Raw genomic sequence first — 26,464 nt, 5'->3', positions numbered from 1 at the left:
ATGAAAGGACTTAACCTACCCAACTCAAGACATGCCAAAGGGGAAATCCCACCGTTATCTCTTATTAATGTGCTTAGGCTTACTGGATCTTTCATCCAATTGACCAGGGATATTATTCTGTAATCAAACAGATGGTATGAATCCTTTGGTTATTTAACAACTTGTCGTGTTATGCATGGTTAATGCAATATTCCACGAGTCTGACTGACTATGGCATTTGGGAACGACACCAGCACAATGTTCGACGCGTATGAGTTGCTTAACAAGACGTTGTTGTTGGGTAACTTGTTCTACACGCCTGCAGACACCAGCACCATCGTCCTTATCACCCTCTACGTCCCCGTTCTGCTCATCGGACTCGTTGGCAACGTCTGCATGGTAATCATTGTCTTCACATGTACCCGACTGCGGAGTATGACTAATTTTTACCTGTGCAACATGGCAGCGGCAGACACGGCAGGTGAGCTTATCTAATTTGGTAGAGAACTACCTTTATGTGTCACGATCGTTAATGAGCACGTCAGTCGAAATATCACTGTTTTTGTGTTTATTGTGTTTATGCAGCCACTATAAAATTCTAACTCACCTTTAGATATATTGAGTATGATAGCAACGGGGAACTTTGTACCTGTCGTTCTAATGCATGCATTCTATATATTAAACCTATAAAACTTTGTCATAAAGATACATAGAGATGATTTCCTCATTCTCCTATGGATATTGGACATTATCAACACTATCAAATTTATTTATATATTATTTTGGTCTTTTTTCATTGAGTTTCAGTGATCACTTGTGATTTAGTCCACGCTGAAAGAGGAAATTCTCGACAGTCGTAATATGCTTCAAAATTAAAGTTTACCATTCATACCCAAGGAATCTAATTCTTTAAAACCGATTCCAAAGTGTTTGGGTACACCCTACACTGTGTTCAGGTCTAACTAAATATACACAGCCAGGTGGTTAGGTCACTTCTCCCGTCGAATCCAGGATCATGGATCCAGAGGTTCATTAATCATGAGTCAGAAAGGTACCTCTGACGAGTTGTAGCTCGTTGTCCACGTACCCATGACTTCAGTTGCGTAGCAAATCAATTCCCGACGATTCCGGAAAGTAAATATGTCAGCGCTTATTACAGTTAAGTGGGTAAATAGCGTGTTGTGTGGAGTCCTGTGCACTCTGTCTTGTCAGGTAACTGAACCACAATACCGGTGTCTCGTGATGCATTGCTCATCTCCCTGCTGATGGACTACAATGCTTAGAAAGTTGTCGACACATCGATGTGGCATTACCATTCTTGTTCATACTAAGAAACTTTGTTTTGGTGGTACATTAAAATTATTCTTGGGTTAGTTCATAAATTCATGTAGAATATGGTTCTGCTGATTGGATTTGGTGACGGATTCAATTTTTCATTTATATTTACAGTATCGTGGCATTTCACCAATATAAAATATAATGAAATTTCTCATCGTGCATGAACAGGACGGGGTGCACGTGCACACTGAAGTCTAATAAAATGATAACTCACAAACGCTAATACGACCGAGCTAAACTCATGCTTATAAAAAAATGACCCCAGAAACAGTATGCGAGAGAGACAAGTGATATATTGTGGGTACGATGGAACTGTGGAACGTTCAATGTTGCCCGAATATGTTTTGGAAATCAAAAGGTGTAATTCCTCGGCTTATAGACAGCTACCGCTAATTGGGTGCGGTTGAAATGAGATTTGGGTGTGGTGGCCCTAGACATAAACACAGGGTCACGGCCATCTCCTTGCACTTGACAAAACAAATCAGATCTTGCACTTGACAAAACAAATCAGATCTCTTGTTAACAGAGATTACTACACTAAACAGAAAGGCGAAGCAAGTTCCGTGTAGCCCTCCAAATAGCAAGGCTATAGTTTGCCACTGGAAATAAAGACTGGGTGAGGTTCATAAACACCCAAGACAGTTGGTTGCGGTGTAAGGCTATGCTTACGGACGCATCCATTTTTTGCCTCCCATTTACAGCAACACTTGACGACTCGGCGGCGAACGGGATGTCAGGATAGCAATTTATGATCGGTTTGGAGTTTGTTTAGTCATGACAGGCGAACTGTTGTGATTTATATACCTGGACATATAGGCAGAATCGTTGTTGTTGCAATCACAAGAATTGTTTTATTAAATTTTGAATGAAAAGATGACATTGCCAGACAGCATCTTGCCTAGTTCGTCGTACATTAACTCGGACGAAATGCTTCCCTCGTATTTCCCACAAGTGCATTAGTGGGATGTTCTAGTAGTTTACACCAGAGACCCAACACCTGCCAACTTGGCCAAGCTTGGGGTCGCTGCCCTGGCTGAATTTAGGGCAATTTCAAGGGACACCATTCGCATGTTAATCAGCTTCTTCCATCAAGATGACGTACAAGTATTGTCCATGTTGATGCACAATCAGAGTATCGATCTACACGAAGACAATTAATATGTCATCTTTATACCTTCACATTCATTTCATTAGTTATATTATATCATATGTGGCCTGACATCGGCATCTTGGACAACAACAGATCAATGTTCTTTGCAGATACCTGTACCAAGGCAACACATTCAAATTTTAAGCAGATCAAGAATAACTTACCATACTTTGATTTGAAATGCCCAATTCACGGGGAAAAGAAGGTAGACACATGAAGACTGCATATTTGACCACCATTTGATTCAGTTGCAGTTGTGTCAGACAACCATTTACTGTTAATACCATATAAGAAAATGGCAATGATATCGTTCCGCCGCAGCTGTCGTTATCGATACATTCTTCACTGGCAATCGCTTGTGCAGTGTACGATTTAATATGAAAAGCCATCGGATTCTGCCATCATGTTTATCTTTGTATTCATACAGATGGCATTTTATATTGGCCAGCTACTCTGTAGCCGACAGTGTTGTATTCTCTGCGTGTAATTGAAACCAATCGTGTCCGTTAAGTACAGTACTCCGTCACAGGATAATCTTCCCTCATCTGAGAGAGCGTTTGCGATAAGATCCTAAAGTAACCTTGGTTTTCTTTCTTTGCCGTGATGTGCCAGTTATCATTTATGGAGACGCCAAAGGTGGTTACTTAAAAGTGATTATATTGCTTGAATTTATCTTCTTTACTTTTAAATATGGCAACTAGCAACGGTACACACCTGTTGTTCACGGGTTGCCAGACGTCATGTTGGGGGCTACTTTGATGCAGAGACAGATCTTGTGATTGCACTCGGAGCCTATAACCGTACCGTAGGTTCATCTCTCAGATGAACCATACTGTTAAGTGTCCGATGCCAAGTTGTACATGAATGTGATATGAAACCATGGAGCGACAAAGAAATTTTAGTCAATAAGTGTTAAGTTAAGTTAAGTTAGTTAAGTCCATAAGAGTGGGTGTGTGAGTTGAGTTTTTGCGCCGCTTTAGGCAAGTTCAGTAATATCATGGCTCCAACCCGGCTCCAACAGCTAGCAAGCGCCTTAATTTAACCACCAGGCTACCCCACCGCCCACATTCGTAAGACAATACAAGGTAAATACACATGCTTTCGATGCATCACATACTGGATTACCAATAAACTTCAAATAACATTAAGTACTTCGATCCAATCCATAAAGTTTATTTCATGTTTTGTACAAAAAGATTTACGTGAAGAATTATGTAGATATCGCCATGTACCATTATCTATATTAAAACATGTATATCACACACTGCTAAGAACCATGACGCATTTTAGAGAGTTGATAACAGCAATGTAGAGAGGCCAGAGCCTTTTAGGAGTTCCATCTGTCAAAAAGCATAAAGTAGATGTTTTGGATCCTTCAGAAATAGCATTATACAGATTTAGACTCAAAATCAATGCACAAACAGCTGGAGTGTGAATGAGTTTGTTAATGATGTTCCTCGAATCCTGATTACTCTACGGGTGTGCGTGTTAGACATATACACAGATGGTTAGATGATAATACATTTATGCAAAAAGGCTTTGATCATTTCCTTCTTTGCCTACCGTTCAATTAATTCACGTTATCACGTTAATATTGTGATGGCTTTGAGGTTTTCTTCCATATGCTATATTCATGAAGTGAGAAATGCCTTTGAAGTAGCGCAGTATCTATTATGATGGTAGTGTACGGACAAGAGGTAATGTACAATGTGAGACTGACGAGGTGATTGATATTCTGTGTTGAGGGTAATGTGTATATTACAGCCCTATACTAAATGAGAAGGCACGAAGGAATCTAACACGAATCACCAGTTTAGCCACTAAGCCACAAATTGAAATCTTTTTGCAAATAATAGCGACAAGAAAGTCATGACATTTGTCCGAAAAAGCTAGAACACGTGGGAATCCTTAAAGCGGGGAATTGCATAGGACATCATTCTACATAACGGGACATTCGGACATTAAGGCACCATTCTGTGGTCAGTACCGATGAGCGTGAATAAATAGGTTCACTCCCCGTGCGACTGTTTCATCTTCACGTCAACATAAGTGAACCAATTTGAACCTGGACGTTTAACCTTGACCTTGTGTTAATTCCGACCGTCGATGTCCTTGTGCCATCTGCATTGACAGGTGAGTCGTCACGTAAACGTCACATACAGACAAAAAAAGATATGTTTATCGATGTGTGATTTCCGTGTTAAGATCGATAATGATTCGTGATAAATCAATCAGTAGCTCTCCTGCCTCAAACTACATTTTTAAAAGTTAATAAAAGAAAACTAAATCTGAAAGATCTTGTAATACTAGGTTAGTTGAAGCACCCACATTTAGCACCACATTTTGTTGCAGTGTTATGAAAGTAGTTGGGCATGGACGGGTTACTCGGGTACTTGAAACCCGGTCGGGTACAGCTGGAATCGAGTCCTACTTTAGGAATCGAGTACCCGGAAGGGGAGAGAACTCTGTAATGACAAGGGCAGATAATAACATGTTGTAACAGATGAAACATTTAGATTATTGGTATTGTCCGATTGATGAAGGTATTTTTATCGAGGAAAGTAAGTAATGGTGTTACTGTTTATATTGGTTAAATAGACGTGAATTAAATAATATTATTTAAATATTCAAAAGAATAGATCTGTTTGAATGTCTTATCGACATCCTTTCCAGTATTCTGTAATTATCTCTCTCAACTCTTGACTGAATATTCAGACAGTTGACAGAAACGTTGTATTCCTTACATATCCGGGTATTCGATTCCGATTCGGGTAAGTACATGCGGGTACCCGATTCCATTTTCCTACACGTCCCAGCCCTAGAAAGTGGGTCACAGTAGTAACAGCACAATATTGCAGGAAACTGCAATTTTACCGAGATCAAAAGCGAAGACACACACCAGACTTCCAAAACATGGTAAAGAAGATCCTCCAAGACACAGAAAAATCAAGAAAAACACAACCTACAACATAAAGCCATCCTTAAACAAATGAAAGATAAATGAAATCAGCAAGCAACTGCATTACAAGCTAACCACTTCCAACCCACAGCCATCGTATGGCACATAAATAATAGAAATCCACCAGACCAGACTGCATGTGTGCTCCAGAGACACAGAGACACACTCAGCACCCACTGAAACTCCTTACCCCTAGTGGGAAAATAGTTGACACCTTCATCTCAGAATCCACTGATTTCTTTACTAAACTGAAAACCACCGAAGCGGACCAGATCCTCATTAATGATGTAATGTGAGGATTGAAATCGTGAGGTTACAGGTTACTACACGACTTCGTCTGGTTGATAATTTGTGGTGCCTCGTCCATGTCAAGATGACCTTATCTTGAGATGGTGAATTGCGTTGTTGGGGAACAATAGTAAATGTTAAACAGTAAATAATTTTTAACATTCTATATTTTAGAATTATTACGGTAAAGGCATAACAACAACGAGTGCAGTGTCACATGTTTCTCTTGTTGACACTAAACTGATACAGTGAAACACATGTCACATAAAGGTAATAATACGTCAGTATAGATTAATGGTACACGATGTTTACAAATGGGGCTCCCAGTACATAGAGATTATGAGTGTGGCTTTCTGCTACTTAAAGCAATGATCCACGAAATATCTCAATTAACACTAGGTTTACAAATGTAAAAGGCAGTTAGCGTGATAACTAGCCTATAGTTTAACATTGTCCACGAATGACTTGATAACCAAGTAAACAACACATTATAACACATGCAATACAATATGTACACAAGTCTGACACATTCAGTTAATTCTAAACGGTAGTAATAATCTTTAGATACGTAGCTAATAAGAAGGGAGACAACTTCTTGTCAAAAGGTATCCGTTTCAGAGGGAAATTCAATAATTACTTTTATAAAACATTACTTCTCAGAAATTCTACATTGCAGTTTACAATATGGTTTTAAATAATAAATAATTGCCGTAATTATTGTAATTATTGTATACACGTCTAGACAATGCAGATATAGATTTTCTATGCAGTGACAGTGTTTGCCTAAAGCAATCACTGTGCATGATCAACCAAATGCACAGATTGAACATATGTTTGTACCCACAAGAATTTGATATTATATCTATACGATCGTGAACTATGAACTATGTAATAACGCTAAAGTAGTAAAATATATTTTATATATATATGCTTCATTTTAGCAACAGGATTTTAGCAACAGGATGTACTTGAAGTTCACACCCATCCACACAACACTTATTTATACACTGTGGTACAGAACATCTTATCAGTATCATAAACATTAAATAGGTTTGTCTGTGAACAAATTGCATTACAGCACGTCATTCTGTATTCACTTACATTTTATACCCTTGTGTTTCAAACCATTGACGTGCGTTTGTATGTGTGTTTGACCTGTGCTAATTACTCGACCTGATCTTAATTGTATTTTAGTTTGCGCAGCTTAGGATTATATTATGGGAGTCTCTCTTGAATGAAATACTTTATGAACATTTTGTTCTTATTTTCAAGTTGTCAATAAACTTTACCACGAGAGTCCACGGAATGTCTTCAGAAGATCTTGGAGGTCATTTTGAAAACCTTTGGTCCTGGGTCAATATGACAGATAAAATGTCAACATACATGTTCTATGCCTATTAGGCACAGGCAATACACCATGATAGGAATCTTTTATACTCGCCCACATAAGAATACGTATTGGGGAGAGTGTGGACAAGGATTTTGTCAGTTGTATTTTCGAGAAGCACGTCAGCACGTGAACCGTTAAATGGGATTTAAAGTAGCCATGGGGGTATTTCCTAAATGTGCTGTCGTATCTCTTGGACGGCAACTACGGCATCACTTGTATCTCAGCTTGATGCTCTCAGAGCGAAGTAGTCGGTCATGATAGGATTTCCGATTGACGTGAAGTGAACTAACAGTTCTGTGTTGGTGTCAAGGTTGTCTTTGCAAGCCAGCAGCAATCTAAACTAAAAATCGCCAAAGCATTTGGAGATCAGTTGCTATTAGGCACATGCTGGTCACCTGATGGCAGGTTTTTCCCTCTTGGAAACATACTACACTGAACACCGATAATGGTTTCAGATATATGGGTTAATGTATGCTTGAAGAGATTATGGTTGTAGTAATGGTGACGGTGCGTCGCCAATCCAGAATAGAAGAACAGTAGAGATACCTGTGTTGGTGACGCCAAATATAACGTATGCTACATATGGCCACTTTCTAAATGGCATTGTGTGTTCATGGTGCGTGTGCAATTAGGATGGCTTAATGAATACGGTTCCAGATACGTATATACGCTGCCTACCTACCGACCCGGGCAAATCGGTTCATTGATCTATACAGCAGCATAGTGCTATTTAATCTACTGCTGTGTACATGCAATCAACAGATTACTTTCTTGTGCGAGCATTTACAAGAGAAAATGACAAATTTTGACAGAAGAGATATCGACTGGTATTCATAACCTTTGGGGATATTAACAGGTTCATTTACCCTAATTACTGATAAAGTATTTTGGAAGTCTACATTGTCGCAAGACACGAGATGTGATTGGATTTATTGTGTGGACTGAGTTAAGGTCTGGTAACCTCGAATGAATGTTACCGCCCCTCACGAATCTTGACACTGTCAGGGCAGACAGTTGATTTAGGGACTTGTAACTGACATAATTCGACAGTGTATGGTGTTAGAAATGTAATGTTCTACATGGTTGATCAGAACACTGATGAAACATGACTCATGCGTTGCGTGCGTGCGTGTGTGTGTGTGTGTGTGTGTGTATGTATGTATGTATGTATGTTTGTATGTATGTATGCATGCAAGTATGTATGTATGTATGTATGTATGTATGTATGTATGTATGTATGTATGTATGCATGCACTGCAATGCACTGCAATGCTGAATCTAGGAAAGAAAAAGCCTAAATGTGAGGAGAAATACATATACAGGATTTGAATATACAGGGTTCGAATCACCAACTTCATGTTCCCAATAAAAGTTGTACTTAGGACTTGTAGTACTTGTCATTTAGGTTCCTCATTTCGGTTTAACATGGAAAACTAAAACTAAAACTACTGACTTCGACCGCAGCATGTCAAGCAAGGGTGAATAAGCACTTTGAGATTATGTTGGATCAGTTGTGTACACATGTTTGTACATAACTGGTATTCATGCAAGATGGAACTGCAAAACATGCTCTGGGTAAATATGGATTAGAAAGTTAGTAAGATGAATGCAGGCAAAGATTTCGCCGACAGTGGTAATTCGCGATACTGTTCTGTAGTAAGTGACGATAAACTTAACATTAAGCAAGCATTGTTCTCAAGAAACAATTGTATTTCTTTGTTATTGGAATTTCTGTGAACACCAATCGCATAAGTCAATAAACGCACACGAAGCTTGATAGAGTGTGTTGTTTTGTTATTAGATTAGATTAAATTTGATAAAAATTCATGCGGATATATTGTTCCTTATATTTTTAGTTAAATTAAAAAGTCCAGTGATGGATTTGAGTCAAGTCTTTGAGCTCAGCGAAATCTTACAGACAGCATTTGTTACTGAAGACTAGTTGTTATCAGAATCCTCATTGTGAAGTATGAATAAGATTGATCGATTTTACTTGATTGCCTGAATTTCATAAGGACTGGTGATGACAATCTGACGTTTGCGTCTGCACAGAAGTATAACTGAACCAACATATCGCCAGTGCCATCATCCCGTGGCTATACTTTCTCACCAGGAACTGCGAGAAATTCACTGAATGAGATCTTGCTAATAATGTCTATTTGATTATCCGGTAGTGTCGTACAGCATTGATCAAAGGGTAGCCAGTAATCCAGAGATGACTTATAGCGCCTGTACATCCTCTACGTGATTCTAGACTGTAAGACATGATGAATCACCCACACAGTAGACTTTCGGTTTTTTTCCGTTTCATGTAAGTTTGAGTCGATATCTAATTATAAGCGCTCCTATCTAAACTGAGTACATAACTGCACAAACAATGCATTCATCAATGTTGTATATGGTACGGACAATGAAATACCTTATATGTTCTAAATAGTAGGTTCCGCACTGTTAGGAAATATCTCTGGTGTAAAAGTCAATTTTTACATGTTTCAGAATCCTTTAATCAATATCAAGATTATTTGGCTCACTGTGAAGATGGAATATTAAGAGAACAATGGATATTTTTTCTTCATTAGTTCAGAACCCATGAAAACAGTCTTTACAATGAGCTTCTGCTGTTTCTACAGCGAGGGGCGCTTCTGGAAAATAGGTTTATAGGAAAGGGAATAACATATTTATTAATATTCCACCAAGAGATTCAAATCTTCTTTTATTGAACGTCAGTAGTACTGTTTTCCCCTATAACAGCAATACTTTGCGTTCTGCGTAGGCCAACAAACATGCTTAATGGTACATTTAAAACGTTTATGCTTACAGACACGTTGGTAGTGACCGCTGATGGGGTTTAGAAGCATATAATCTTATCATCAGTAAACACACATTTATACGTTAAATGTGAATGCGCCAAATCACGCTTCAGCAAACAATTCATTTCCATACTACATTGTTCGTTTGACAATAAGACATGTTGCCTGAAGAATAAATCATCACCCTCCTGACCTGTGCATTGTCATGTGTTGTAGTCGGATTCAGTGAATATAATTATTTAGTTCAATATTCAGTGAATATAGGAATCGGTTTGTTGCGTACACTCCTGTTTAGTGATTTTAGGAAGTGTATTGTACCAACGTACTTTGGCGTTTGGTTAATCGATGGATTCCTTATTTAGGAAACAGTGAAATTATTATGAATTTGCTTAGTATCCATGTTTCTTTATTTCAGAAAACGTTTAATTGTTTCTCTGTACCAGTTTCTCGTCAAAGATCGTACCCTCATAATGATAATAAAGCTAATTTTGCGCCTAGAATCCAATGCGATCCTGCTCTCTGGCGTTTCATTCCTACTCTGACGGAATTGTGCTTCTAAAGATGCTACTGAGCGCTAAGGGTGACCGCTTCTCACGTACCCCTATTAAATATCTGGGTGGATTGAGTGCAGTATGGTGCCTTTCCCAGGGACACAGCGCAGTATGAGACCCAGGTCACAAATTAATGGTGTCTCAACCAGAATTCGAACATGGACCTTTGGCGTGAGTGATCAACATGCTAACCACTACACCTATCTCACATAAGACTATATGTGTTTCAGTGTGTCTCATCTGTGTGCCTATGGCTGTGGGACAAGCTGTTTACAAGGTGTGGATATATGGAGAATTCATGTGCAAGATAACAACATTCTTACAAGGTAAGCATTTTGTTTATGTTCGAGAAAGGCATCAATTAACTCAAACCGTTTTCTTTACATGGGTCAGTTCTCAGTTTATGTTTTTTCAGGATCAGGATATGATAGCTTGTGTCAGTTCAAAATGCATCTATACTTCAAGCAGCTAAGGAGACCAACTATTTGAATGTGGCTGTTTGCCAGATGATGTGAAACCTCCAGAAAGCATCTTATGATAATAGCAATATTTCAATATGTATTAGCAATATTTCACGCCAACCTGAAACAGCATGAACTGGTCATACACACAGAGGACAAATATTTGAGCCTATCCGCGACTACAATGTTAGACAAAACAAATATAAGAGGACAAGTACCACCACATGAGTTGGGATTACATGAATGCCTCAAAACTATCTGACATGATCGTCTCAACAAAGACTCAACGCTCACTGACATCGCCAAGCATTGACTAACTCTTCAGACGAAACGTCATGCATCTCCAAGTACAGCCATGCTCTCTTAACCAACACTAAACCACCAAGGTGTCGTACATATATTAATGTATTGTAATCCTTCTAGACATTGGTCTGCATGCCCGAATTCACATTTATAGGCTATCATTGCCAACATCTTCACGGTGATGTTATCAATGTCTTTATTTCATGTTCGTACTGCACACATATGGGCGAAGGGCCAGTATGGGATAACAGATCGCTCGTAACATTGACCTTTACGTTTGGTTCAATGTATGAAGTTTGTTATATGTTGTCGGAAACGCCATATAGCAGGATTGACAAACTCGAGTAAAACCTTATTCTACTATGACTTCACAAAATACTGGCCTGTGATTGGTTAATGTTGGTTTCCAATACAGTGTGTATTTCTTATAAAATCTCATTAACACGGTTATGGGAAAATGGAGATAAACGTATTTAAACGTGTTTTTAAAATCACAGGTATAATGAAATTATAATAGCTCTAGATTTTTTATCAATGCTACGCGTTCGGTTCTAAATCAAATTTAGAGCTATTATAATTTCGTTATACACCTCTGATTTTCAAACACAATATATTTGTCTTCTAAGTAATCACACACACACACACATGCTATTCAGTAGGCCGTATTCAACAATGGATTCCAAACAATGACAGGCAACAATGTTCGGAATGTCGCAAAATCTATATTTTTCGCAGACACAACTGGTAATCTCGGGGTATGTTTAGTCCCATGGTTATTTTATGGCTATGAGTAACTATTGTCTGCAATATGTTAGTTAATTTGTAAACACGGAGAAGCATATAAACTGCCAGGACTCAAATGACGCGTGTACTTTTTAACAGGAGACACGACATTTTCCAGTTCCTTTGATTCTAGCTGCAGGCTCGCTCTGCACCGACTGACTGTCTGACCAAAAGCCTATTCTTGGCTTTGAGAGGGAATGGTTCTATGAGGAGAGGAATCGTATCCTAAGCCTTATCTAGTCGTTTGCTAATAGATCAGTCTAACGCCCTGCGTGCTTAAACTGACATGATTGCCCTGTAGTGATGTACGCGAGTCTTTACGACCATTTGCAACCAATTAAACCACTCAACATTTCCTCATGAGGTGTTACTTGATTTGTGCAATGCTATTACATGAACTGATATGCATCCAATTAAATCGGAATGACCGTACCATTAATATAAGTAGCACATGCATTTTGAGGGTGGAGCTCATTGTCTTTAAAGTGAACAGTTCTTAATGTAGTGATATGGACCATTAATATCGTCACAACAGGTCTCCATCGGTGAACCCTGTAAACATCCAATCAGCATCCAGACTCTGGGTTCGTTTGTGCGACGCATTTCAGCCAGCACATCTGATTTCTGTATCTCAAATTCGAACTGAAACGATCAATTCTGAAATTGTTCCAGCGTCACTGAAGATAATTCCAACTACCTACAGTAACTAAATGGTGTTGCATCCACACTCTCCATAAGTCACATCGAAGGAATGTCTATTTTTCTTGTTGCTTTTGCTTCTTTAGTATCGAAATATTCGATTCGAGGTGGACAAAAATGAAGAGATATAGTTACAGGAAACAGACTCAACAACCCACGCGACTTCATGTTTGTCGTCGGATGCCAATATAGAGGTTCGGTATCGGTGTGATAGATCTGAGGATGTCGAAGTTCAATGAAACAGAAATTGGCCCTGGGGACATTGCAGTGTCTTTGCGTTTGGTACTGCGCGGAATCCAGGTGAACCCTAACCAACCCTCCTCTACCTAGCGTCTTTTATTAACTCCCGTTGTTTCTTGAAGAACGCTTTGATATCACCTAAAACCCACAGATGAAAGAAACAGTTCTTGCAAGAGAAAGAAACAAAGCATATCTGTCCTCATGTGATGTGGGAGAAATGTGCATTTGTAAGGATAAGGTGTATGTTTTGCTCGAGATTGCTTAACTGATGTTGGCAGTTTATCGTTGTAATCGGGTTCAATTTTGCCCGTGCGTTAAGATTCAGATTTCACTAATTGGGTGTCGTGTTCTGTCCACATTATCTGTTCCTATGATTCCTCTGGGTGGCTAAATGGATATAATTATATACTTGGAGTAAAAACTTTAGCACCATCGAGTACATTTTGCAAATACAGGTTGTCTGATAGGAAATCTGTCAGAAAAAATATTACTGTTATAATTTGGTTTAGTACTTTTCAGTTTAAAAAAACCCATTATTGAAATCAGAAATGGTCACGTTGTCATATTTTGAGCGGTGAAACCTAAGTCTAACAGAACTGTATAAGCAGGATAGGAAGATCTATTTTTGCTTCCAAAAATCTTTAGCAATATTTTCTTTAATTGTAAATACAAATGATTAGGATATTCCTAAGTCAGTTACTAGTTAAACCTACTGTAAGTAAGGATTGGGCTTCCGAATTATTTCAGCCTAACATTTCCACAGCATCACATCTTAGTTTTGAAACAGTCTGGCGCTTAAAATTTCATTCTGGGTATAGTTTACTAACAACACTATTAATATGAATTTCAGGGCTGGAAGCATTTGATAACAGGTCCTATAGCATTTTTATTGTGTATGTTAGTTTTCGTGTTTCTGTGAGCTGTGTGTGTGTGCGTGCGTGCTTTCGTTCGTTCGTTTTTTCTTGTATGTTATTTGTCAACAAAAATACTGTGGTCCAAAAATGGGCAATTCCGACAGCAGTGAATAACAATATGGCGTCCCTCAACGATATTATATACCGTTTGCCTTATGTATTGTGTGATTTAGTGTCAAGTTTTCCGTACATGTTGCCTTGTGTGCGATTAGGTATGTGTATTTATCTGTTAATGTGTGTGTTCACTGCCAAACTATTTGACAATATTAAAACCAAAGCGCAGAATATAAACAGCGAACCACAATCCCACAAAATCGACTGGCTGCTTTGACATTTTCTGGTTACTGACCAGCTGAATTTAATTGTCATCTATATTTACTGCCTTGATCCTAGAGATCCTTTAGTGCATGTATAGCTTATCCTCGCTAGATCCTGAAGACGGACAGGAGGAGGAAATTACTTGTCGTTCGATATACAGTAGTGGAAATCATGGGGAAGTCTTTAGAGTTACTCTCAATAGAACCCTTCCTGTAATCTGTCGATTGAAATATTACAAGTTACCGCTGGACGGATTGTCCGGCACCCCAGTGGTCAAGGAGACTGGACGTGTCAAGAGACGTCAGCTGATGGTAGGGAGGTTTTCTCTTGACCAGACAACGCACGGCGACTTGACTGTCAAATGGCCAGGGAATGAGGCTAATAGTCGGCGACCCTTCAGGCATTATCTGACTGAAAATGGTCAACAAATCCAGAATCCATACGACCGTGTACGGATTCTGACAGAACCAGCGAAACGACAAATGAAACAAAGAATTTGAAATTACATATAATTGCAATTAAGTTTGTTTTGTTTATTTTTTTAAATTGAAAACGTTGAAATGCAAATAATTCAATCGATGGCCCTTGGTTTAAATAATACCCATTTCACTTGTGACAGTAAATACTAAATTTGAAACGGAAAAGTTGGATACATTTATATAAATTTATCTCTTTGGCACAGTCCCGAGGTGAATATAGTAAACAGTTATTTCAGATTAATGTACAGTCCTATGTGTATATAACGGCGACACAATGTGCTGATAGTGTCCTCGATCGTGCTCGATGACTACCTTGCTTTATATGAAATGTAAAATATTCCACATTCATCTACTCTCGACATATACAAACGTCACACGCATATCTATATTACTGCTGAACAAACACAGTCTGTCATATCACACAAAGAGTGTGACAGCCAGAATACACAAAACCGAACTTAAGGTTGTCTGTATAGTTTGGACCTTGGGATTCTATATCTAGTCCCCCTTCTTTTGTTGTGTCGAACCGCGGGTAACTTTAAAACATTCGCATCTTAGTCACTCTCAGAAAAAGGCAACTGGCCATTATGCAAGCTATAGTGACACATTGGCCATAATTACAGAGAGACAAATCACGAAAACACTATGTGATTATATATAGCATTACACTTGTTCTTATTGAAGAGGTAATTATTACGTTTCTTACGTCATGGACAGTAATTAACTTGATGGTAGCATCTGGGATAAATATAAACACCAATATTCCTTTTCGTGCATTGGATGACTTTAAGGAACCACTTTCGCTAAGACTGGCATCGAATAGTCCAGAAATATTCATTGCCAATTCTTGCACGACATCGGGCACAGCGATGAAAGCTGAGCTGATAAATATCTATGATTAATATTGTTCCTAACACATTCAATGCGATTTATATGCAAATGAGATTTCCTCTTCTGAGTCGAGCAGGTTTTGTACCCGCTATGTACGTGATATGTCCGTACCGTTGTGTTGGTACTATTGCCCCGGGAAATCTGATTTCCACCTGAGTGGACGATTAGGCATGTTCATTGAAGTATTTCCAATTCAATAACACGGAAGGTGACGAGACAGTGTCAGCCATCGATTGACAGACAGAATATCCTCCCACGAGTTCACTAATGGGTCACTTCATATGAGCATGATCAGGAAATACACCATATTTGAGAACACATGCATTGAGGAAGGAATGCATTGCGTACTAAATGGCAGTGACGGAATGCTGCAAAACATGAATTGTAACCTTCTCATAGCATATTCAAAGAGAATGGGGAATATGATGAATGCATAATAGCGACAATATTTAACTTCAAAAGAAACAGAGACAAACGTGTGTAAATTTTCAATGTAGCCTCTTCTCGCATTGTTGTTTTGTTGTTTCTGATACAGCGATTGGTTAGATGATCATCAGTTGTTTGCAGCTCTTCGTTGCAAATAAAAGTATATATGTCTGTTACCAACCTGAACTCGCACTCACTCTCACTGCATAAGATCTGTCCCCCACCTCCCCAACACACACACAATGTTTTGTGACGTTGATGAGGATTGATCAGAGATCAATAATTAGAGTATATCGGTAACATTAAGAGCACATAGGATAAGCTCATTCCCCTGTCACTCAGATCAAGAAATTACCATTGGATCATGCCTGGCCATGTAAAACAAATAACCATTCGCGATTATCTTTGGCAAGAGATTCCTTTTCGAGTGAAAGGCTAAACAACGGTAAATCCGATGTGGATCACTGACGATCAGTAATGACACCAAGTGCTCGCTCAAAGTGTAAGCTTGTGCTACATGACCGATACCATTCAATCAGGTTGCGTAGGAAGTTAAAATGGGCTCATTGCCTGACTCCGAACATCAGTAACTCCACCATGCATTTACCAACAACAACCAAAGCCAGACCACCAGTTTTGGAAGAATAGGACGTGACGTGCTTAGTCTTTCTGCACGATGACCAGGAACAGAAAGCTTTTTAGATTATAAACACAGATGACCACATATGCCAACAGAAGTGTCCCTGCAGGGGAAATCAATCATCACTACTTAAACTCGCTAACTGTCCGCCGCTTTCAATTATCTCAGTTGATAATGGCATCATTTCTCATTTAAAAAAAACACAATTAGCGCTGCCCTTAATCTATGTCGGAAACCAAAATCATTCAGGAACATCCATTTATGAAAATGATGAGGGCTACTGGTCTGGCCTACCAAATGGATATGACTGCTTTCAGGAAAGACATATTCTGTTTGCCATAAATATGGTCTGCCTCCCACGGGATACCGAAATCTGGCAGTCAAAGCCCGAAATGGCAGCAAAACCTGATGTACACCACAACGTGTTACTCCGGGGACAGATGCCCCATAGAAGGGTATTTCATGACTGTATTTAAGTGTCAATTCTAAAACGCTTGCTATGTGACGTGATAGAAAATGAAATTGTAAAGTGAAATACAAATTGTTTGACAGATTGTCTTTGAATAAGGAAATATGTCATCGAACAGTGATAGAATTTGTAAACGGAGAAAAAAATGTTATTAGATAACTGTCTTTTCTAAAGGAAGTTATATATGTCTCTTGTCACTGGAAATGAGATTGTAAATTGAAGTTTCTAGAGACGTGGCTTTTCTAACGCTTAAAAATATTAAGCATTCTGTATCTTGCATAACGGATAAGAAAGGGACCAGGTCCAACAATCACCGGTACATCAATGTCATGGAGACAATCGGACAATGGTTGTTATATGTCTGGAGGGGATAAAATGAAACAAATATCATTACTAATGAAGAGACATAGACAAATCGGTGGTATGCTCAAGGCATGCTCATGAAATGATTTTCAAAATGATATTACGTGCTTTAAAAGATGCAGATGATACATCTTTGTACCCGGTGGCTAACATAGATTAGCAAGACATTAAACACACAAACATGCTGGGTTGTCACTTTCCAACGCCGATCCATTAATCTTTTTTTCCTATTTGAATGAGATATTGACTCTGGGGTTGTTCAGCATTACATATATTTACACATTCGCCTCGTGGACATCCAGGTTAGAATAAAAGGTTGTTGATCACTGGATTGTCTAGTCCAGACTCGATTATTTATATTTAGATAAAGGAAAACCAAGTTCTATAAATAGTCAATTTCAGCCAGTTGCAATGAATGCGACGTCGACGTTTCGGAGTGAATACTAACGTCATGAAGCAAGTGATGCAATAAAGCAGTAGCCTGTCTTTAAGAATTGGTTTTCATCTTTAAAATTTCCAAAATGCTTAAGAAAGAAGTTGAACATGTAAATATTTACAAAAAAAATACAAACGACAAAAGAAAGTAAAATTAAATACATCAATAACAACATGGCAAACATGGATAGTAACCCTAAATGATTTGCTCAACGAAAATATGTTACACCTATGTTACACCTGGAAATTTGAAACAGAAAATACACGTATCTGAAACAAACATTTCTTCATCGACATGGTTTTATGTCTTTTACTCGTGTTTCCCATATGCCTGCTATGTTTAACACTGTTCACCTTGACTTTTCAGACTAGAATTCACTAAACCCGCCCGATACAGGGTATAAAACCCGTACCTTCAGCTATCCTTCATACTATTTCACCATTTAGGACAGGGAAAGTGTCTATAACAAGTATATTTACGCACTTTATAGGGCCACAAATGAAACGTTTCGGGATGTCTAAACTCTAGACAATCAAACATACGATTCCCAAATCTGGATACACAGTTTAAGACATTGAAGACATATATACTCCTGTAAGTTGCCGATTCTTGATGATAGGCATGACGCCACTTGTTGCCATCTGAGTCCCGAGACGTACCCTGGAGTCTTTCGACCTGACACTTAGCAATAATTAGGTTACAAGATCAGAAAATCATATCCCGGTGCCATATGGGACTGCCATATGCATTATCGTATGTAAATACAATCTTCCCCCGAGTCAGATAAACGAGATTGATTTGCCTGGCCATTGTCATATAAATCAAAACGTCTGATGACCTTCCAGTTCTCCTCCTCTGTGGACAAGATCTTTCTTCGAGATGCCAAGTCCTATTAACTCTGCTTTAACTGATGTGTCTATTTTGCATTAATACAATAGCTATTGCAATACTATTGTGTAACCATGCACGTGGACCTGACATCAGTTGCACACACTATTTTGGGACCATAAACCAGAAAAACAAAAAAGACGATAAAGACTGGAAGATGCATTGCGATGAATACTCAAAGATAGCAACTGTTTATGAACAGAAACAATTGTTTTATAAGTATAAGCACTTTCCTATCTCCCTGAGTTGAATAACAAGTACACTCTGTGCTGTTCAACCAAATAAAACTCACCTCAGATACAGCGCGCAATAATTAAACAGTCCAAAATCTACGTAATGTAATGTGACAAATATGTTAATGCACACGAATAACATAAGCGTCACACACACGCACCATCGCAAGTTGTGTTAAGCATCAAATTCCTTTCTGGCAAATTTAACCACAAAATGAGTATGAAATTGAGCTAACCCCTGCCGTTTAAATAAAATAATACTAGAATTTATCAAGGGAATACTTTAAACTGAAGGTCTGTTTTCTTGATATATCGTCCCTGAAACATTTGTTTCTTATAATGTGTTGAGCGTTACGATCTATCAGAGGATGACTTCTAATGGAGACAGTAATTTCGCTGAATGCTCGCGATCCTCTTGCAGCAAAACAATGAGTCCTGTACGAATTGAGAAAAGGAGATTGAGAACTGGTAAGCTTCCGTTTTGTGAAAAATGGATGGCATAAATACAGTTTCGTTTGAGAGCTGAAAGAACGAAAGCTTAATTTAAAAACTAGCTTCCATGTACTTCAATGACATATAAAACTCAAAATACATTGTCAGGTCATATGATTCATCAAAGTACCTCAAGAGGTTATTACAAGAATTGGCGGAAGACGTGACCGATGAATGATTAATATCAATGTCAACAGATCTGTCAAGATCAGGTTAACTTATCAAACAGTTCTCCTCCGACTGAAACATACCCTCTGGCTGGAAACATGCTTTGAAACATGTAAATGTACCAAATATATTAGTCTACGACTACATGTGAATTTACAATGCTATGATGAATGACGTAAAGACTTGTTAACTACTCGAGGACTTTCGTGCTCATGCGGTTAAGGGCGGTACAAATCGGACCCAACCCAATGTGAATTAAGTCAGCGTTCATGCTGAAGAGACATGAGGAGTAACTGTCGGTCTACGAATAAGAACAGCCGACAAGGTGCTTAACGTTTCAAACTCATCCTTAGTATTGCGAACTGAAATTCACCCTTTTTATGACTTTGACAAAACATTGTTTTATGAGAAATATTTGAAAAATAAAACAGAAATCTTTCTTTATGTTTCTTTCTTATGTTTTCTGTTACGTTTCTTTATGAGTGTGTGGTGTTTGTGGATGTGTTATTTGTAGCTGGTGCCCCTGTACTTAAACATTATGCATTTATTTCATCAATTGGTTTCTAGTTTGAAAAGCATGCTGGCGAATATTACATGACGTTTATAGGGACGAACATAGAAATATATTGCACATCATCTCACACTTCTACTAACTAAAGCTTCATTTGTTTAGTTGAACATGAACCTATTCATACATGTAAATCAGACAGACACGTCATCCACGTCCGTTTATCGTACGATGGTATTAGTGTTTGTAACGTACCCTTTTATGGAAAAAATAGAGAAGATAAAAGTGGGAAATTTAAAGCATATAGACCATTGAATGTAGACTTCGCGATGATTACCAACACATAAATAGAGAATTCAGGAAAAGTGACGGGTAGTTCCATTAAATCTCCCTTATTTGACGTTCTGCTGGACATGCTGCATGTGCGCGCATATGTTTTCATAGACGTTCAAATGATGGTTTTTCGAACTTAAGCTAATTAAACCGACGGAGCCAAACACGTGGCGTGCGCATTGAGAGAGAGCATTGACATTAAACATAGAATTCCCCCAAACAGAGCCTCAGAACCATCATAGCTAAGATTAAACACTCACTATATTTGTACGGAGCTGATATTTCTGGCGGTTCACCTCCGCCAAAATATCAGTGACATCCATTCACAACTATTTTATACTGCCTTGTCCTAATTTAAATCCAGTTTTAGAGAGATATGCTAGTTATAATTCTTGATACTGTGATGTTCTAGCTGGTTTATTGTCCTTCGTTGACAGCTTTTATATTTTTCATGTATTTATGGTCAATTTGAAACTTAATTGGCTGAAATATTGCCGTTGCGACTGTAAATTTTAACTCACTCATCCACCCATTTTAAACTATACATATTTTGCAGGTGTTACAGTATGTGCAAGCGTCTTCACAATCGCCGTTTTGAGTCTGGATCGTCTCCTGGCCATACGGCATCCCATGATATTCAAGAGGATAAGTAATTGCAAGATGGCGGCAAAGATGATCTCCATCATCTGGGTGATCTCCTTCGGTGTGATGTCCCCTTTACTGGTTTACAGGAAAACAGACAGGGAAGACATAATTCCCGGCCAGACGTTTCATTTCTGCCATGAAGACTGGCCAGATGACCTACATCGCCAAGTGTACGACGCCAGTCTCTTCTTCATTGTGTACATCATTCCGGGAACCGGTATCTGTATTAGCTATGGTCTAATTGGGAAGCAACTATGGACAGAGGATGAGAATTTGAAACGCTGCGAGTCCGAAATAAGTAGGGGGATGTCTCTAAGAATAATGGCAGGGAGGAAGAGGGTTGCTAAGATGTTGATAGCCCTTGCCATAGTGTTTGCCATCTGCTGGCTTCCGTATTATATTGTCAGTTTGTACCTGGATTTTCAGACGGAAGAGGAACCTACGGATTTTCTTGTCATCCTGCCTTTCTCAATCTTCCTCGGACACACAAACAGTGCCTTAAATCCCATTCTATATTTCTACACAAGTAAAAGCTTCAGAAAATACTTATGGAAATTTATTCATTGCAAGCGGTATGGAGTTCGTCATGAGAAACCTGTAAGTATATTACCGACCTACGAGTGTTCCATATATCAATGGTCAGGTGCCTCATCGACTGAAATCATAACTTACTCGGTTTGTCTACACCAGTGTATAGGTCTGTACATAATACATGCGTTGCTTATGAATACTCAGTACTAAAGTAATGAGTGTATATAAGAACGGATTCCTCCACTTCCGCTCATAAAGCTTTGGCAAATGTTGGTACTTCAAGCATCCTGTCGTAAAACAAGAGCAACAAAACCATTTTGTAAACAATAGTCCCTACCAAAATGTTACTATTCAGATTGTGGCAAAATAATAAATAGCAGACATAATTGTAGTGTTCCAGATAAGGAAATCACCGCCACGTCAATTGTTCAGAATTAAAGGGAACGCATTGAATCTTCTGGTATAATTGAAAACAAGGACTTTTATAGGATATTATTTTGCCACTTATGAGTCAAATTTTGAATATATGTCTACACCTTCTGACATTATGAAGTGAGTAGGAACTCTTTCTCGGCAAATACTAATGTTGGCCATTCTTTAGCTTTGGCGTTCTAAATTTCTGCCGGTGATATGTCTTTTATGACTGGAGTCTGCACGAAAACCGAGTCTGGACCAAACACTCCATGAAACAAATATAAGCTCAGAACATAGTCAGAACTGTACAATCGACTCTGCTTTTAGCAGAGATTTCTTATGAATTTGGAAAGGGTTTTGTCCTTTTTATTTTCTTGTCGATGAGACTATTCCTTTCCATTTATAGAATTAACGTCTTGTGGAAGTAAACACTCTGTGGGGAAGACTATATTAACTGAGCTGTCACTTCAACACAGCTAAAACCGACAGATTAGTTGTAAGAAGGCCATAGCTATTGACAACTTTTCAGGTTTCAATTGGATCAATACTAATGTGCACTCTAAATTAAGTGGTTCTGTCATCTTAAGAACGTCGGTAAATCTAAAAAAACTTCTCATGCTTTGGAATGACGGTGTTGTTGACAGCCATATTGCTGTAAGGTCGAAAATGTCTCGTCAGTGCGTTATCAATGTTTTAAATAATTTCGTCTCCATATTCACAAGTAACGTGTACTGAATTCAGACTCCATTGGCCGATTCCGAGATTATCATGTGTTTCTGAACCACCATCAAACATGGTTACCACCTTGGTTACCTCTGAAATACATGCAGATGCACGTGAATTGTTTTCGTGGAAAATACAATGGAACATACATGGAGGATATAGATCACAATATGGATTTGATGCGGCAATCAGTTTTATCACAAACGCGTCAAATTTCGAATTTCGAAGTCAGAATATCAACGTTAAAATTTTGCTAGGGTTTAAATGCAGATTACATATGGCACACATTTGAAAAACCGGCCTCAACATGCTTGACATAACGTAAACCTAGTAAAATATACAAACCAGATCAGCAACATATGTCATATTTGGGATTTCACTTTCTTAGTAAAGTACAAATTCTAGTACTTTTTTCCGGTTGAGTCCCATCCGGGATTCGAACCCGCACCCTCAGAGTCAGGCACCTAATCGCCAGCACACAAAGTCAGCTGCCTGTCCCAAATATGAATTTTTGTGGAAGTCACGGTGGCTGAGCGGGCTAGGTAGCTGACTTTGTGTGCTGGCGATTAGGTGCCTGACTCTGAGGGTGCGGGTTCGAATCCCGGATGGGACTCAACCGAAAAAAAGTACTAGAATTTGTACTTTACTAAGAAAGTGAAATCCCAAATATGACACATGTTGCATTTGACCACTTTCTAAATGGCATCGTGTGGTCAAACCAGATCAGGGCTACGTGCATATCGACGGACATACATGGACAAGTTGATGATTGGATGTTTCACATTCCTACTGAGAGAATTTCAAAGGGGCAAATCAAACCAAAACAATTTGCAGTGGTACATAGTTGCTATGTTGCTATATACTTTTCGCAAACCCTCAACAACTTAACAAATTGGACATTATATTTGTCTTTGTTATGTTGTTTAACACCGGACATAGCAATATTTCAGCTATATTGGGGACAGTCTCTAAATAACTCTGGACCAGACAATCCAGTGAGCAAATGCATGAGCTTCGACAGTTGGGGTACTATGCTACCTATCAAAAGTTTAGACGCTTTAGTGTAAATGTAGCTACTTAATTACTTCAGTCAACTGTTTTAATTTAGATTTTGCAAAATATTCCATATTGGTTAAAGGTACTCTTTACACTTGAACTGATCTGTTGTAAGACAAACTTGAAAAGATTACTGTCATAAGTTCAATAAATGACGAATTTGACAAATTCTTAAAAAAACATTACATCCAAACGCAGCTGTTAACATGCCCATGTTTTTTTTATCAATTTTATCAATAAATGTTGCAGTTGGTTCATGCTTGAAGTAACCATGCATATATTCATATTATATGATGAGTTTATTAAGTGAGTGCGAACAGTTGAATGATAGTATATGACTACTCAGTCCCGTATGGTATAACAAGCATGGGATACTTAAGACCCCAGATCTATTCCGAATCTGAAATTCATATTAGGAATCTATCAACGTGACAAGATATATTGATTCCATAAAACTCTTCGATATCGTTGTTGACCGATTATGTATACATTGCCCTTTTCGATTTTCAGCGATCCATTCTCATTATTTCACTGATCTTTAGCCTTTTACGACACATCAAATATATTTCTTAGTAAAATCGACGTTATATATTGAAAACGACGCTGGACGTGAACTACACAGTTGCAAGTATCTCTCGACAGAAAGCAATTTGATATGCCTCCCTTTGAACAATCAGTAGGTCTATCATTAGTCATACCATGACCAATTTAGCTCAGATCGATGAGAAATCGATAAACGGATACCACAAGACCTGTCGACAATTCAGCTTGGTTTGATTCAGGTTGTTTTTCGTTCATTATAACCGTCAGTATGGAGAGATCAAGGGCCGAGATATATGTGACTGTCTTCCTTGACCATATCCCCAGCAGCCATTGCTGACAGCAAGGCTGTCAGAACATTCTGTGTTTCCCATCGAACTAAAATTTCATTCCGACGTGAAATCATAGAATAGGTTTTATTGCATCATATATCCCCGACATTGTTTATAGTATTGCCCTGATAGGCATTTATTCCTATCTTTGCAAACCTGAAAACCAGGCAAACTGATTCTGCAATTTCATTCTTGGCATTCGTTTCCAACTTCGTCAATATACATGCACACACACACACACACACACACACACACACACACACACACACACACACACACACACACACACACACACACACACACACACACACACACACACACACACACACACACACACACACACACACACACACACACACACACACACACACACACACACACACACACACACATAGGTGATGGCCAAGTCTAGTCAATCAAGTGTTTACATTTCACAACTCGAGTACGCTCCGTTTATCAAGATTTCAAAGATTTCAATCGACTCTTCCTCATGCGTATTTCGATGAATGTTATACCATGTAAGGTTCGGTGAATCTGACAAATACACATTCAGACATATCTCATAATTTTGAATGAGCCCAGATCTTAAACCTTTGGAGCCTGTCTGGGACATTATCTGTCCTGGTATGGAACAAATGGATTCTTAGGTACAGCACCTGCCCCAATTGAAAGTTTCCCCATGAATAGCGTAGACCGTCCCTTCTGAGGATCAAAAAGCTAATAGGGGGTTGAAATGATCAACTATCATCATAAAATCAACATATTTCCAATTATTTGTCATTGTCTATGAGTCCACTTATGTTACAGGTCAGAAAAATTCGCCACGAGAAAACCTATAGCTGCAAACATACAGGGGATGCTTAATTACGTTTCTTGTGTAAAGTTAACATATGGCAAACATGTGGAAGATATTTCCACATTTGGGGCATCAGTTACAAAAATACAATTCCCTATTTTGACATGAACTACGTGTCCGTAATTTGTTAAGGTGAATAACTGACTAGGCTATGCGTGTGTATAGTCGGAATCATCATCTTACCAAGACATGTGCATGCTTGCTTCTTTTACAGTGTGATATCTTGATCCAGCAACCTTCTGGCAGTATGAAGACGTCGCATAATCAGTGATGTACATTTTCCTCTGTGGCATCTCATCATCTTATCCTTTGTTGCCAGGTGCAGGTAATGGTTGACTATGACCCCGAGGATGGCCAGGTCCAAACCAGGGTGTCCCGCAACCCTCTCATCCGCATCATAAGAGGCAGTGATAGTTCCTCCAGGTCTGGCAGTCTGAGGTTCTCCCGGTCCAGCAACACCAGTCTCAGATCCCTCAACACAGATTCCAACTCCTCTGGAAGGAGACGGGACCTAAAGGGTCGGGAACACCTCCATCTTCACAAACTGCCATCAATTAAGAAGCACCTAGTGGATGACCAGAAGACTGACCTCAATGGCCACTGTGTCGCGGAACCAGATAAACATGTTAAAGAGATCATGGACTATACATTGAACATTCCAACTACCATACAGGAAGAGAGTTCGAAGTCGCGAGGCTCTTCACCAGCAGTCACGCCGGTTATGCCCAAGATAATTGAAAACATATGCGCGAAGGAAGACACAAATCCTGTGACCTCTGTAGACGACATTCAAACAAGCTTTGGCCATGAAATTCAGGCTGACTGCTGAACATATGTTATACTCTTTTATTGTCGCAT

General features: G+C 38.8%; 1 protein-coding gene across 1 annotated transcript; it reads left to right on the top strand.

Moving 5' to 3' along the window:
• The first annotated feature begins 210 nt into the window (after window positions 1-210).
• Window positions 211-26,464, top strand: LOC137291612 (QRFP-like peptide receptor). The gene is made up of 4 exons (XM_067823004.1): window positions 211-460; window positions 10,696-10,791; window positions 21,066-21,751; window positions 25,926-26,464. The coding sequence occupies exons 1-4, from the start codon at window positions 211-213 to the stop codon at window positions 26,433-26,435; spliced, it is 1,542 nt and encodes a 513-aa protein (XP_067679105.1). The 3' UTR covers window positions 26,436-26,464.

This window comes from Haliotis asinina, chromosome 7 (genome assembly GCF_037392515.1).
Source record: "Haliotis asinina isolate JCU_RB_2024 chromosome 7, JCU_Hal_asi_v2, whole genome shotgun sequence".
Taxonomy (NCBI): Eukaryota; Metazoa; Mollusca; class Gastropoda; order Lepetellida; family Haliotidae; genus Haliotis; species Haliotis asinina.
Note: the sequence above shows the minus strand (reverse complement) of the source record. Positions and strands in the feature narration are given on the sequence as shown.

Excerpts from the sequence above, each read along its gene's own strand:
- LOC137291612 (XM_067823004.1), top strand. The coding sequence starts at position 211 with ATGGCATTTGGGAACGACACCAGCACAATGTTCGACGCGTATGAGTTG. Across the intron at positions 461-10,695 it reads GGCAGCGGCAGACACGGCAG|TGTGTCTCATCTGTGTGCCT; the intron begins GTGAGCTTATCT and ends TATGTGTTTCAG. Across the intron at positions 10,792-21,065 it reads GATAACAACATTCTTACAAG|GTGTTACAGTATGTGCAAGC; the intron begins GTAAGCATTTTG and ends CATATTTTGCAG.